Source organism: Lissotriton vulgaris, chromosome 2_1 (assembly GCF_964263255.1).
Source record: "Lissotriton vulgaris chromosome 2_1, aLisVul1.2, whole genome shotgun sequence".
Taxonomy (NCBI): Eukaryota; Metazoa; Chordata; class Amphibia; order Caudata; family Salamandridae; genus Lissotriton; species Lissotriton vulgaris.
This window is the reverse complement of record NC_141687.1, coordinates 1,719,938,928-1,719,952,590: the sequence shown is the minus strand read 5'-3', so window position 1 is coordinate 1,719,952,590 and position 13,663 is coordinate 1,719,938,928. Positions and strand designations below refer to the sequence as shown.

At 47.4% G+C, this 13,663-nt stretch overlaps 1 protein-coding gene across 1 annotated transcript in view; it reads right to left on the bottom strand.

Moving 5' to 3' along the window:
• The window catches only part of LOC147733176 (cytosolic 5'-nucleotidase 1A-like), a 95,732-nt gene that overhangs the window by 39,492 nt on the left and 42,577 nt on the right, over positions 1-13,663 (bottom strand). The window contains exons 4-5 of the mRNA XM_086957722.1: positions 13,119-13,248; positions 11,758-11,880 (exon numbers count right to left, since the gene is read on the bottom strand). Coding sequence (XP_086813848.1) covers positions 11,758-11,880; positions 13,119-13,248 — 253 coding nt within the window. The remainder of the gene's footprint in view (positions 1-11,757; positions 11,881-13,118; positions 13,249-13,663) is intronic.

Below are 13,663 nucleotides of genomic sequence, written 5' to 3'. Positions count from 1 at the left end.
CATCAGAATTCTGAGGAAAATAAAGTTCCTTCTTCCGAGTGACAGCCTGAGGACAGCAGTCACAGCACTCATTCTGTCTTGACTGGACTACTAGAACGGTCTCTACTTGAACATCCCAAATAGATATATGAACAGACTCCAGATTGTGCAGAATGCTGCAGCCAGTCTGTTGACGGGCACACCCAGGTTTGTCTCGGTTAGGAAGGGGCTTAGACATCTTCACTGGCTCCCAGTAAAACAATGTGCACAATTTAAAGCTCTCTGCATGGTTTACAGGGCCCTTAAGGGCGTAGACCCCGAATACATGAAGCATTGTCTACAATGGCACGCTCCTAGAAGAACTTTGCGTTCTACTGAAGCAAAACTAGCAATTGTCCCCCCTGTCAAAAAAGCTAGCTGGGGTGGCGGGAGCTTTATCACATGTGCCGCAAAGGCTTGGAATGGTCTACCTCTACATCTCAGAAATGCAACCGAGCTCCTTTTCTTAAGGAAAGGGTTGAAAACCTGGCTTTTTACTGTATAGTCATTTTACCACAAGAAAACAATTAGGCAGTGCACAGCGCCAGGACACCCTAAGGTAACAGTTGCGCTTTAGAAGCTTCACTAACATAACAATGGCCATATCTGATGGCAGGTCTGGAGAAAAGGGGCTTTGGACAATGTTTTTGGAATTGGTCGGGCTGCTGTATCGGGAACCACTGCCCTGGGTCCGCGTACCATGACACGGTTGAGGGAATTTAGATTCAGTAGGGGTATCATACATGAATGCCCACCATCACCAATCTTGTTCTGGCGATCTAGCATCTGGCATCTTGGATCTGTGGTAGCACAATTCTCAGGGGCTTGAAGTGGGACTCAGACTAAGGAGATATGATAGAGCTTTACACGGATGATATAGTACTATATGTGGTCGACCGGAATGCTCTATCCCCTGTATTCTGCATCCTTGAGGTGTTCAGGGCATACGCTGGGATCCTTTTTAATAGGAGACAAAATCTATCACTTTCCCCTTGAGAGTTTGGCCCCCACCTAGCAAGGGAAGTTATCCCGGATGGGGTTCAGGTACCTGAGCATTTACGGCGACAAAGGCAAAAAGAACAAATGATGGACAGAATGCTGAACAATGCAAACATTCACCCCCAGTCACATCCAGATTTAATCCCTAATTGTTTTGCTCACCATGTCACCCCAGTTTGCACCCAGCTATATGCAATTCAGTTTTGACCCTGTTCCTCATGGGAAGAGTCCAGCCTGAACTGCCAAGCTGGCTGGGTCCAAATTGGGGTGGCATAGTGAGCAAAAGAACAATGGATTAAACTCAGATCTTTTGACTGCAAGTGGTTGGAAAGTTTCAGCACTTTGTCAATCATCTTGTTGTGTTTGCTCTGTTCGCCCTAAGTGGCAAAGGTTATGCCCAGACATGGGTCCCTTGCTCGCTGTGCCACTGGATTCAAGCTAACCTGGCTGGTGAGAGGTGTCACCCCAAAACCTGTCCCCGGTGCTTTCTTCTAGGAGATCGCTCAGCTTGGAGATGCCAATTGTGTCCCACTGCCTAAATACCTTCAGCTTCCCAATTTCTTTGAGGCGTGTTCCTACCCAAACGGGCATCTCTGAGTAACCTGTGTGCCTCATTTAGTTAATCGAACCACCCCTTTACAGGCTCAATAGTCATCTGGGCTGCTGTCAGCCCAGATGACTTCTTCTTTCACCCCTTGCCCTGTAGAGGTAGTTTAGGTATAAACGGGCTTAGAATTGGATTCTCTCTAGGGCATATGTCGGGTGATCCCCGGGCATATGACCCAAATCATTGACCACAATTAGGTGTACCACACAGTAATATGCCTGGATATTGGGGAGGGATATGCCTCCATTATATTGATTTCGCTGCAGTGTTCTCAGTGCCACCCTATGGCAACTCACCCCCCTGTCTATAGCAGCATCCTGACTTCACCCTTTATTTTAACAAAGACGTCAGGGGTCTTGCGGTATGTATTCTAAAGCATATATATATAACAAATTTCGCTAGTACCCTCTGAATGTCATTATCTAGACTGTCTTTTTTCTTCGACGTCACATATAGCCCCAAATATCTAAATCCTTTTCTGTCAACTCGTAACCGCCCTGGGAAGTCCTGTGCGTCAAAAGGACCACATGCCGGGTAGAGGCTGGACTTATTCCAGTCGATTTAATAGCCCGCAAGGGCACCGTATTTTTCAAATATCTGAAATATTCTGGGGAGCCTTGGACTCGATCTAGTTACATACAAGAGGATATGGTTGGCATGCAGTGATATCTGTTCGTCCCTCATTGCCTCCTCCCCTTTTCTAAATCCTGTACGGTCTGAATGCTTTTGAATAATAGAGGCTAGGGGCTCCAGCACAAGGGGGGCGGGGAGGATAAAGGACATCCCTGCCTAATGCCCCTCTCAATTGGGAATTCAGCAGACATCTCTCCTTTCACTCTTACTCTGGCTACTGGGTCTTTATAGAGCAGGCCTATCCATGCCCCAAATGTTAAACCGAACGCAAAACGCACCAGTGCCTTTTCAGGAAGGGCGTGTGAACAGCATCAAACGCCTTCTTGGCATCCAGGGACGGGATTCTCTGAGGGTCTTTTCTCAATTGGACCATCTCCAGCCAGTTGTAGAGTCTGCAGAGATTGTCTGGCCGACTTTGTGGGCTTGAAGCCTGTTTGGTCCTTATGTGTTAAGCTGATAATCACCTCTATGAGTCTGGTTCTGAGCATTATGGCCAATATTTTCATCTCAATGTTTAGGAGTAAGATCGGCCGTAGGAGCTGCATTGTGTTGTGGGCTTCCCGGTTTATGGATCACTACTATTGTGGCGCTGAGGAGGTCAAGCGGGAGAACTCCCTCCTCTTTCGCTTTCTAAACATTTTGAGCTGGTTGGGGCCCAAGATCCTGAGCGTTCTTTTTAAAAAGCTCCACTGGCTTGCCGTGTGGACCGGGTTTTCATTAAGCTGCCTATAGCTACCAGTATTTTTCCAGAAGGACCACATCCTCCTCTAGGGCCAGGCGCTCTTCTCCCGTCAAGGTCGGGACCGTCACCTCTGTTAAATAGTATTGTATCTGTATGGTGTCAACCAATTGCCAGGTCTTATAGATGGTGGCATAGTATCCTGCAAACTTGTTTGCAATTTCCAGAGACGTGACATAGGAAACACCATTGTCTCCCAGTATACTATTTACCCACCATGCCTCAGCTTCCCTCTTACCTAGCCAGGCTATAGCCAACCCAACTTCGCCCCCTGTGTCATATAGGCAATTTTGCCTGGACAAGATCAAGGCTCTAGCTTCCTGATGGGCCAAGGCCCGGCATTCCTTGCAAACTATTGCGATCCTGCGCATTACGTCAGGGTCAGAATCTGACCCTGATCCTGCGCATTACGTCAGGGTCAGAATCTGTTCCCCCCTCTTTGGCTAGCTGGGATAGAGTCGATCACACAATATGTCAGTCCTTTGGCATCCCCATTGTGCATCAACTCGAAGTGCCTGGCTATATCCTTTTATAGACTTCATTGATGTAGGGAGCACAATCAATGAAGTCTATAAAAGGATTTTGCAGCACTTGCGTGCAATTAAGAACACCGACAGGGCCTATCCTGTAGCCAGGCACTTCGAGTTGATGCACAATGGGGATGCCAAAGGACTGACATATTGTGTGATCGACTCTATCCCAGCTAGCCAAAGAGGGGGGAACAGATTGAGCAAGTTGAGGAAATTAGAATCCATGTATATAATTAAGCTCAACACCAAGCAACCGAACGGTCTTAACATTGAAGAAGATTTGCATAGACACCTTTAAATATCTTCAGTGTTTTACAAGTAGTGTCTGCTATACTCATATACAATGAATTTATTTTGGTCACTTTGATTAATGTATGGACAGCATACTGTGGAATGTATTCATAAATCAGGACTAACATGAACTGAGTCAACTGTAAACAATCGTGGTTTGCTTTGCGTAAAGGACAACCAAAGCGTTCGCTCACTGGAGCTTTATTAATTCATGTAATGTTTTGTAGAATGAGTTTTGAGGAAACTCAGTGTGTAATGCTTTAAACCTAAAGGTAAATTGGAATTATTTAATTAATCCGACAGATATCTGGGTATGCCCACATGGGCTAAATTTTCCAATTTCGTATCATTCAATTAGTGATAAGCGCTGGCAAAGTGCCTTGTCTCTTTGTCAACATGTGGCACTGTTGATAAAGTTTTTGAAAACAGCTCGTAATACGACATGTTAATATAAAGCAATGAATTGTCCGTGTTTAGCAACCATTTACAACACATACACGTTTTTTGACCAAATCTGTATAATTACGTTAAAGGAAATGTGAAGAAACACTATTTCTGTACTGAATTGGTAAAATGAAGTCTGTCCTTTCTGTCAGTTGACATGTGGTCTCTGACGGATGTGATGATGAAAAAAACTTTCTTTAAAATGGCCGCGCGCTTTTTTAATCACAACCAGTGATCAAGACTACTGTGTAGTCGAAACGCGTTTGGCAGCGGCAATAAAGAAACTGTGAAAATCTCACTTGGCGTGGTCGTTTATGGAATATATATATATATATATATATATATATATATATATATATATATATATATATATATATATATATATATATATATATATATATATATATATATATATATATATATATATATATATATATATATGTATATATATATATATATATTCCATGTCCGGGCATACCCTTTGCCACTTAGGGCGAACAGAGCAAACACAACAAGATGATTGACAGAGTGCTGAAACTTTCCAACCACTTGCAGTCAAAAGATCTGGGTTTAATCCATTGTTCTTTTGCCCACTATGCCACCCCATTTTGGAATTTGGACCCAGCCAGCTTGGCAGTTATATATATATATATATATATATATATATATATATATATATATATATATATATATATATATATATATATATATATATATGTGTGTGTGAATGGGACATACGTGGCGGTATCTGGGGATGGGATCTATCTATCTATCTATTAAACAAATGTCAAAGCTTTCGGGATGCACACGACAGTTTGCCGGCCCTTTTGTGGCTTCGTTCAGCTTCTCTCAACCTTCCGGTAATTTATTCACTGCCTGACGCGTTTCGTGGCTGTCACGAGAATATATATTTATATATATATATCCCCGTCCCCAGATACCGCCACGTATGTCCCATTCAGGTCAGGCCATGTTTTCTCTATTCAGAAAAGGAGCGGTTTCCTGATCAGGATGACTAGTCCGAGAGATCCCGTAGTGAATCTTGCATGGGTCAGTGTTGCATAGGTCCCTCTACCCACGAAACCTCAGTGGGACCGACACAGGTTCGACTCTTGCAATAGAGCCACTTAAGGGTTATGCCTCTTAATATACCTGGTTACCATCCCTCTTTAGATCTTGTTTCCAAGCCCATTGACATTCCATGACATTACTAAATGCCTCCTATCACCTTGCTTGTCAACACCCATCATCTATGTTGCGTGTTGGTGTCCAGCCATCCCACAGGGTGGCTCCGCCCCCTGTATGTGTATAGATTGTCAATACATCCCACATGTAGCAACAACTTACCCCCACTCAATATCCCAACCCCTCCCTCAATTGACTCCCACACTCTCCCCCACGCCCTTACCCCTACTCAACATGACAACTGTGTTGAGGGTCAAGCCAGAGAGGTCTGTAGCCCTCTCTCCCAAATTTAAATTCCCCCCCCATCGTCCTCTCCCCAAATTTAAATTCCCCCCCACCGTCAACTATCCTCCCAGAATGTTACCAACTACTCAATCTGAAACCTGTAGGGAAGAAATCAAAAAAGTTAAGAGAACTGGCGCCCTCTCACATATAGTGGGGAGTCTCTACGGGAACGTAGTATGACGATCTTCAACCTCTGGTGCTCCGCCAGTCTTTATCAATCTGTCAGTCATTTTCTTTGTCATGTGGTGTGTCTGTGCCAGGTTCCAGAGATGCCGGGAGCTTCGACTATGCCTCAAGATTAGCTATCACCTCCAGCAGTCGGTGGTTGTCCTCTGAATCCATTGAGTGTTCATATTCTGATTGATTCGACGTGGCAACTCTCTGTGACTGTGACATTGTCTTCTTGGCCTGTCTGCGGCCCGTTCTCCCTCTGTATTGGTAGAGTTGCCAGACCTTGGGAATCATTGCCTCTGCTGGAGGGGGTCTTCATTCGTTGTTTGTGTGCCACAATGCCACAGCGGATTCTTCCATGCTCCTGGGTTTTATTTTATTTTATTTTAAAGGTTTTATATAGCTCTGGCTAGACCAGGAGGTATCAGAGTGCTTTATATGAGTATAAGATCATAGTTACAGGTTACCTCGTTACAAAGGTTACACAGTTATTAGAGCAGGGCAACATAGTTACTTGTAAGGTCGAGATAAACAATAAGCACAAATACGTAAGGGGAAAAGCAGGCAAGGGGAGAGATTCAGGGGGGTAGGAGCAGGGGAAGTAGACAGATAATGAAGGGGTAAAGAGGAGGGGAGGATGAGAGACACAGCATGGAAAGAGGAGGGGAAGAGCAACGGGGACAAACTGGTAGACAAGTCAAAGCAACGTCCAAAATCCAGTGAGCTGTGATCCCAGGGGAAGTGGTATCATCCATTTGTTCAAGGCGTGTAGAAGGGTAAGGGGATAATGTAAAAGGGCGATGGCGAGAGAGATTGAGCGGAGCATAGGCACAAGGATAAACAGATCAGTTAGGGGAAAAGAGATTCAGGGGAGAGAGGGAAAGGAATAGGGGAGGCAAGCAAAGAATGAAGGAGGGAAGAGCTGGGGAGGGGGTAGGAGACACAGCGAGGAGACGAGGAAGTCCAGGCTTGACCTGGAGGTATCAGAGTGCTTTACATGAGGATTAAGGAGTGTTACAGCGTTAAATCAATTGCAGTTATATTACAGTTAGATCCATTGCTAGTACATTCAATAAACATAGAAAAACAAGATGAGGAAGAAAATAATGTCTGATGCCCCTGGAACTTCCACGGACCAGTAGCCAGATAGTGTGAGAGACTATGGGGTCAGTAGTTCTCCAGTCGCATTGACGTTCAATGACAGAGCAGTAAGAGAGTTGGTCCGCTCAAACCTATAAACAGCGGGCTGCCTGAGAGTCCAAGGGTACCAGGACTTCCCCCAGAGTTCATCCACCAGCGTGGTCCTGCTAATTCACAAGCTAAAACAAGCCAGCAGCAGTGCAAGGGTGGGACTCACAAGCCCCCTGTCGAGATTAAGACAGGGCTGGAGAGATACGGGGTAGTGTTGTCCCCAAAAATGGTGCCGGAAGGACTGCCAGTAAATCCGATCAAAAAGCAGATAGTTGCTTAGTCCTGGGGAGACCCCGCACCCGATCCAGCAGCGCCTCCTAAGTCAGGCATGCATGAGGACCCACCTCAGCTCTCTTGCGGCGTTCGCAAGATATCGAGCCTATGTATCGCAGCCGATGCAAAGGGCAGCATTACTGAAAGCCAGCTGATCTTTAGGGCTCGGTTGGGCGTCCCGTTGCTCCGGAGTTCCCTCACCGGTCAGGGCACTTCACACAGGGCCTCTCCCACTGCCGCTCTGGACGCTGTGTTCTGCAGGAGAGACACCGCGTACTGCATGGCTTCCAGCCCCCGGGACAGATTTTCTTCGCCTCTGCGCTTGTCTCCCCCTCCTCACCTTATGCACGAGGAGGGGAAGCCTCCCAGGAATTCAGTGCTCCCCGTTACTGACCGCGCGTGCAGTTCCACACTACCGCAGCCGATGGCAGCCTCCCGCTTCACGTTTCGCCAAAGCCTGGTCTCGATCCCAGGCTGTTGTACAAATAGGCAGACCGTCACCTGGGGGCCGCCAGCATCCACTACATCCACGTTTGGCAGGCTACATTCGGATGCCTTCTACTTATCTGAGGGACATACCTGGATACGTTTTGCCCTTGGAAAAAATGGAGGGGGTCCCACTGGCACCATATCTCGCCCAGCACCTCTATGTCCTCTGCGCCTTGGTGATCTGGTAACTAGGATGGCCGCATGGAATGAGCCCACTGATGGATCACAGTTAGGTGTGTGCTAGATCACTCATCACTGAGGTTCCGACCATCTTCCAGGAGAGACAGTCCCTGCACGGGCTACTCCCAAGGAGAACGTGCTGCCCTGTAATTCCATGTCACATGCGTCGGGCCAGAGCAAAGGTGGGCTGCCCAAGTGACAGGTCACCCGCAGCTCTCCCTCTCCTTCCTGTGTTATTCTCTGCTGTGTCTCCCTATCCCGATGCCAGGATGAATGTTCCTCTATCCAAGCCCATGCCTCCTCTTGTGTCTGAAAGAAGATAGACTTCCCTTCAAATATAACCTTGAGTTTAGCTGGAAATAACATATATTGTATATTCAATGCCCTAAGTTTCTGTTTAGCCGAGTTAAAAGTCCGCCTCTGCTGCTCTATTTCCCTAGAGTAGTCAGAGAAAACCAAGATCTTGGACTGGGCGTGTTGGACCACACCCAGTCGTCGCACCTCTCTTAGTATCATGTACCGGTCTTAACCATTTAGAAAGCGGGCAATGACGGGTTTAATGGCGGCACTCCCACCAGGGGTTTTGCGCTTATAGATCTCTGAGCCCGTTCAATGACAAAACACAAGCAGAACTGCACTAGGGGGAGGGAGTCTCTCAGTCAGTGTTCCTGAAACGCCCCCATGTTAGGGTCCTCTACGTCCTCTGGAAAGCTCACAAATCGCAGAATATTTCTTTTCACACGATTATCAGTATCATCGAGGTTCCGTGACTTATCGGGTGAGGGTGTGCAACTAGTCTTCTACTCCAGATATTCTATTTTCTGCATGCCTAACTCTCTCTGAGAGGTCACGGAGGCCCTGTCAAAGCAGGGTAACGTCAGAGCGGACATCTTCTATTCTCCCTTCTAATGTTTCCCTTGAGGTGTTTATGGCCTGCAGGAGCTCTGCATTATCTAGCATGCCAGTCGTCCCCTCCTACAGTCCAGCCTGGGGGCCTATTACTTTTGGATACCGATCCATTTCGCCCTGCTTTGGCTGCTTGGGCTCTTTGTCTTTAGCCATGATGTCCGGGTCCATGGCAGTAACCAGGTGTCTGTATCTAGGAGGATCCAGGTAGTAGAGAGGTGTCTCTGTCAGCCATTGCTGGGTCTAGGTGTCTGAGTGCTGCCTCCTAGTGCAATATTCTCAGGGGTGGGGTCAGTTGGGCACCATCTTTATTCCACTGTGGCCTCCATCCATGGTCTCAGCCATCTCAGGACTTGTGCTGTACTGAAGCAGGGGGGGTCTACATTGAGAGGCCCAGTGATGAGACACTGGGTTTCTTCAGTTGGCGCTCACGGGTCACCAATGTCTAGCGTGTCGCCTGCCTTCTACTTCAGCACTGTGGTCAAGTCCTGGATGGGCCCCCTTCCTGACCAAACAGCTTGGCACTCAACCGCTGTGGTTAGCACTATTTGCTCCCTCTGTCACCTCCTCGATCTAGGGGGCGAATAACAGGAGGCTGGGGCACGGCTACCACTTGCTCTGCATTCACTCCTGAGAAGCCGCGCCGGGTTCCTAGGATGAGGGAGTCGTGGGCCCCGTCTTCGACCCTTCCATTTCTCAGTCCCTCCACACAGGCCCCTGGAGTCCCCACTGCGCCCTTCGTCTTTGTGCCTCATCTTCGTCATCCAGGGGCACACTGCTCACATCCACTCCTCCACCCCTTTGTACCTGCAGTGCAGGCGTATAGTCAGGCCTCTGCACTGCATCGGGGGTGGGTATCCAGGCTTCAGCTCTCGCCAGCTAAGTTGCCAGGGAAGTCCAGGCCACCAGCAGGGCATAGCAGGCAGGATCAGCACCAATGCAGCCCGGTACCTCTGTTTTGCAGCTTGAGGTCTCAGGGCTGATCGCTCCTCTCTAGTCACCTTCGTTACTGGGTCTCCAGCATGCCGTTTCGCCCTGCAGACTCTCTGCAACCCCTACACCTCTGTTCAGTACAGCAGCGGGTCTTGTTCCCCCTTCCAGCTACGGCAGGACCACGCAGGGCCTTGCAGTCTGGATCCGGTACAGTCAGCTGGGGTAACAGGTGGGAGCAGGTGTTACGAGTCGGGTCCCAGGCCAGAGGATTCGCATACTCACAGGCTCTAGGTGGCGGCAGCATCTCGCAGCCTCATATTCAGTTCCCGGCCCGGCTCCTCCACCCACGCTGCCTCACCTGGGATGTCCTGCCGGTCTGCAGGCTGTGGCGGGATCGGAAGGGTCTCGTGGAGCTTTCAGTCTGTGCAGCAGTCCGCCTCGGAGCTCTGGAGTAGCCCTGGGCAAACTACTATGCTACGCTCGCGTAGTTTGCGAAGTTTGCACTACTTCGCACTACGCAAATTGCACGTAACACAGTGCAAACACGCGTAGTGAAGCGTAGAGCAGCTGTAATTTTTTCCTTGCTCGCGGTCCTCAACGTCAAGTTGGCGACTGCAAGCAAGCAAAATGACATCCCAGTGAGACTTTTTCCTCGTTTGCGATCAGCAACATCAAGTTGCCGATCACGAGCGTGGAAAATAAACCTCCCGGCGAGATTCGGGGAGGTCAGGTTTCTCATTGTGAGTGGTCGCATATGCTCGCGACCGCTCGCGATGAGAAACTATCGGTCAGCGTTGAGAAAGCTGCCGCTCGAGTAGAAATCTACTCGAGCGGCAGAAAACGACTGCTTGCACTTTGCAAGATGCTGTTTGCACTGACTGCACAGTGCGGACAAGCATCCGGCACTGTGCAATCAGTGGGAGCAGCATTTTGCACAGTGCATTACGCAGTTCGCTTAGCTCGCGAAGGGCACTTCGCGTAGCTACACGTAGCGCTACTTCGCAAACTACGCCCAGGCTTACTCTGGAGACGGTTTGAGGGTTGGCTTGTGCGACAAGGGTAGGATTAAGGCAGCATTATAAAACGAGCCGGTGGAGCCGGTGGCGAAAGCAGTTAATCTGCCAACTTGTTGACCACGCCCCAATTATCAGCATTATTAAGCATGAACACGTACTATTATGGTAGACAACTAGAGAGGCAAAGCTATTAAAGCAGCAGCAGCTAAGAGCCAGGAAACATCGCTGGAAGAGTTTGGGAAAATAGAGTAGCTTCATGACAGGAGAGATTAATGGCAGAATGGTTGCTCCTGAATTCCATCCAGACACGACTGAATGCACTACAGAGGACTGATCCTCATAGACTCACTTCTCTTGAATGCTTATACCCATAAAAGCTCTCCAGATCACAGGTCTACACAGCAACACCACCCTTCTGCATCCACACTGGTAAACTCATCGGAACCGAGTCATTCCCCACAAATTCACCCCTCTTGACACTCATAATAAAAACCATTGGAAAGTCTGTGTGACCATACATTCAGCTCTCATGAACACATATACCCCCAAACTCAATGGAAAGAGGATGCCCCGCAGTTATATCTTTCTTGATAGCTCACACAAATAAATACAATGGACAGCACACTCCCCTGACTTCAGTGTTCCTATCTCCAAACTTACTGGAGGTGGCATGCCAACAAAGGCTCACCTCTCCCGAACACCTAGAAAAAAAACTCCCAGGGGAGGCTACGCCTCAACATATGTTTCCATAGCTGTATATTTCTGGAGCGTCCACACCCCTGATTCCACTGGAGATGCCATGTCCTATCTCCCTATAGTATCCACACCCTTATACTCATTGGAGAGGCCATAACGCCACTGACTCACCTCTTTTGAGTGCATTGCACACATCTAGTCGGTCCAGTGAAAGGAACAGCTTCACGTTGTTGGACTTCAGGTAGAGTGTGGAGTCCTCCTCGCCAACAAAGCAGAACTTAGATATTTCCAAACCTTGATTGGACAGTGGAGACAGCAAACAAAAAGAAGACAATATAGGCATTAGATTGGAGTAATGGGGAGTCAAAAAATATTTAATAAAAAAGAATGTCCAGATTCCACTTCAGTACATTGGCTCATATGCACAACCCTACACCAGCCTTTGAATCAGACTCTCACACCTCGCTCATTCTTCTAGCAGAAGCGCGGCGTTAAGGATTTGGCATCTGCAAGTTGCTGTCAGCTCAGTCACTTTCATTTTTCACCATGTACATTTGGACTCTGGTTAAGATCTTTCAGCCCTGGGTTAAGCTTTGACAACTATATAAGCTTTTGGCAGTTTGCTGTGAGACTGCAGCTGACTCAAATTATCAGTATCACAGGCAACCATGCTAGACAAAACAGACGATTGTCTTCATTCACAGGTTCCACATCTGGCTATTGGGTTGGAATTTTTCAGGTGTGATAAATACCATCTAATAATGAGTTTGTTCCAGATAAGGTGAACTAATATGCAGATTTTAGTACTTGCGGCAACACAATCCGCGCGTCCCAGTAATTATTGGGCATTTCCCACCCTGCTAAATTGTCAGGTTTAATTTGCTAAAATTTATCATGTGAAAACTGAGGGAGGTTGGTGCTAACTGCCAAACACATAAGTTCGCTATGTGCGGTAACTTTATTTACCCATCATTCCGGAATTATCAGGGTGGGCCATAATGAGGGCCCTACACTTTTTCCTTCACCTCTCCTCTGTTTTTACATGTTCAAGCTCAGACTGGACTAGTCATGGCGGACCTGTGTATTAAACCAAGAGCACTATCAATGACTTAGCTACCAATCGAACAGCCAGAGCACCATCGAGCACCATCAAGCACCCGCAAGTCAACGACACTACAATAGGGCTCCACTCGAACAACACTACCACTGAGCTACCACATTGATACTACTAGCACCAAGGCACTGAGTCATCTACACTACACACCGCATTATCATTACTAATACTGAGCTTCAGTTACAAAAGTCAATTCGTTGTTACTGAACTTAACATAGAAATGCTGCTACTTGTTTATTACTCACTTCCGGAGTGTCCTAGCAATTAGAAAATTTAGAAAAGGGAAGCAGTTAAGAGGCAAAGCCTGCTCTCTTTCCCACATTACATTGGATACATAGATAAGCTGTCACTGGTATGGTACCTAAAGGGCTTCAGACCATTTATGAAATGGAAGGTGATCATGGGTTGAACTACTAACCATAGTGTTTCACGCTGTTGACCACACGTACACCACTCTCGGGGGTGAGGTTGGACAAAATGATGACATCAAACAACGTTTTCGCCTGAGGATTTTTCTCCAACAGCTTGTCATTGACATTCTGGACTGCCTGAAAGAGGGAGATGGGATGAAGAAGATGCAACACAAATAGAGACAGGTTGGTGTGTGGAATGTTCATTCCCAAATTACACACAAAGAAAGATCATTTACATCACCAGAAACACTAAACAAAGAACTGATGGAAAATAAGCCTCAGCCTGAGGCCGTCCCTGGTAATGTGTTCGACGGTGGTGCCCTATCTCCATCCACCACATCTGATTCTCTAACCCCTTGTCTAGCCCTCATCTCCCCCACAGGTTCCAAATCACTCCCTAATATGCACTGAGGGTATAACTGTCAGCATGGCACACCATATAGACACTGGAACCGACTACACACCATGAATGAACTATCCTTTTATTTTGGAACCGAGTACTGCCACATTTTCAAACTTGCAGGAAGATGCTCTTGTACATTCATTGCTC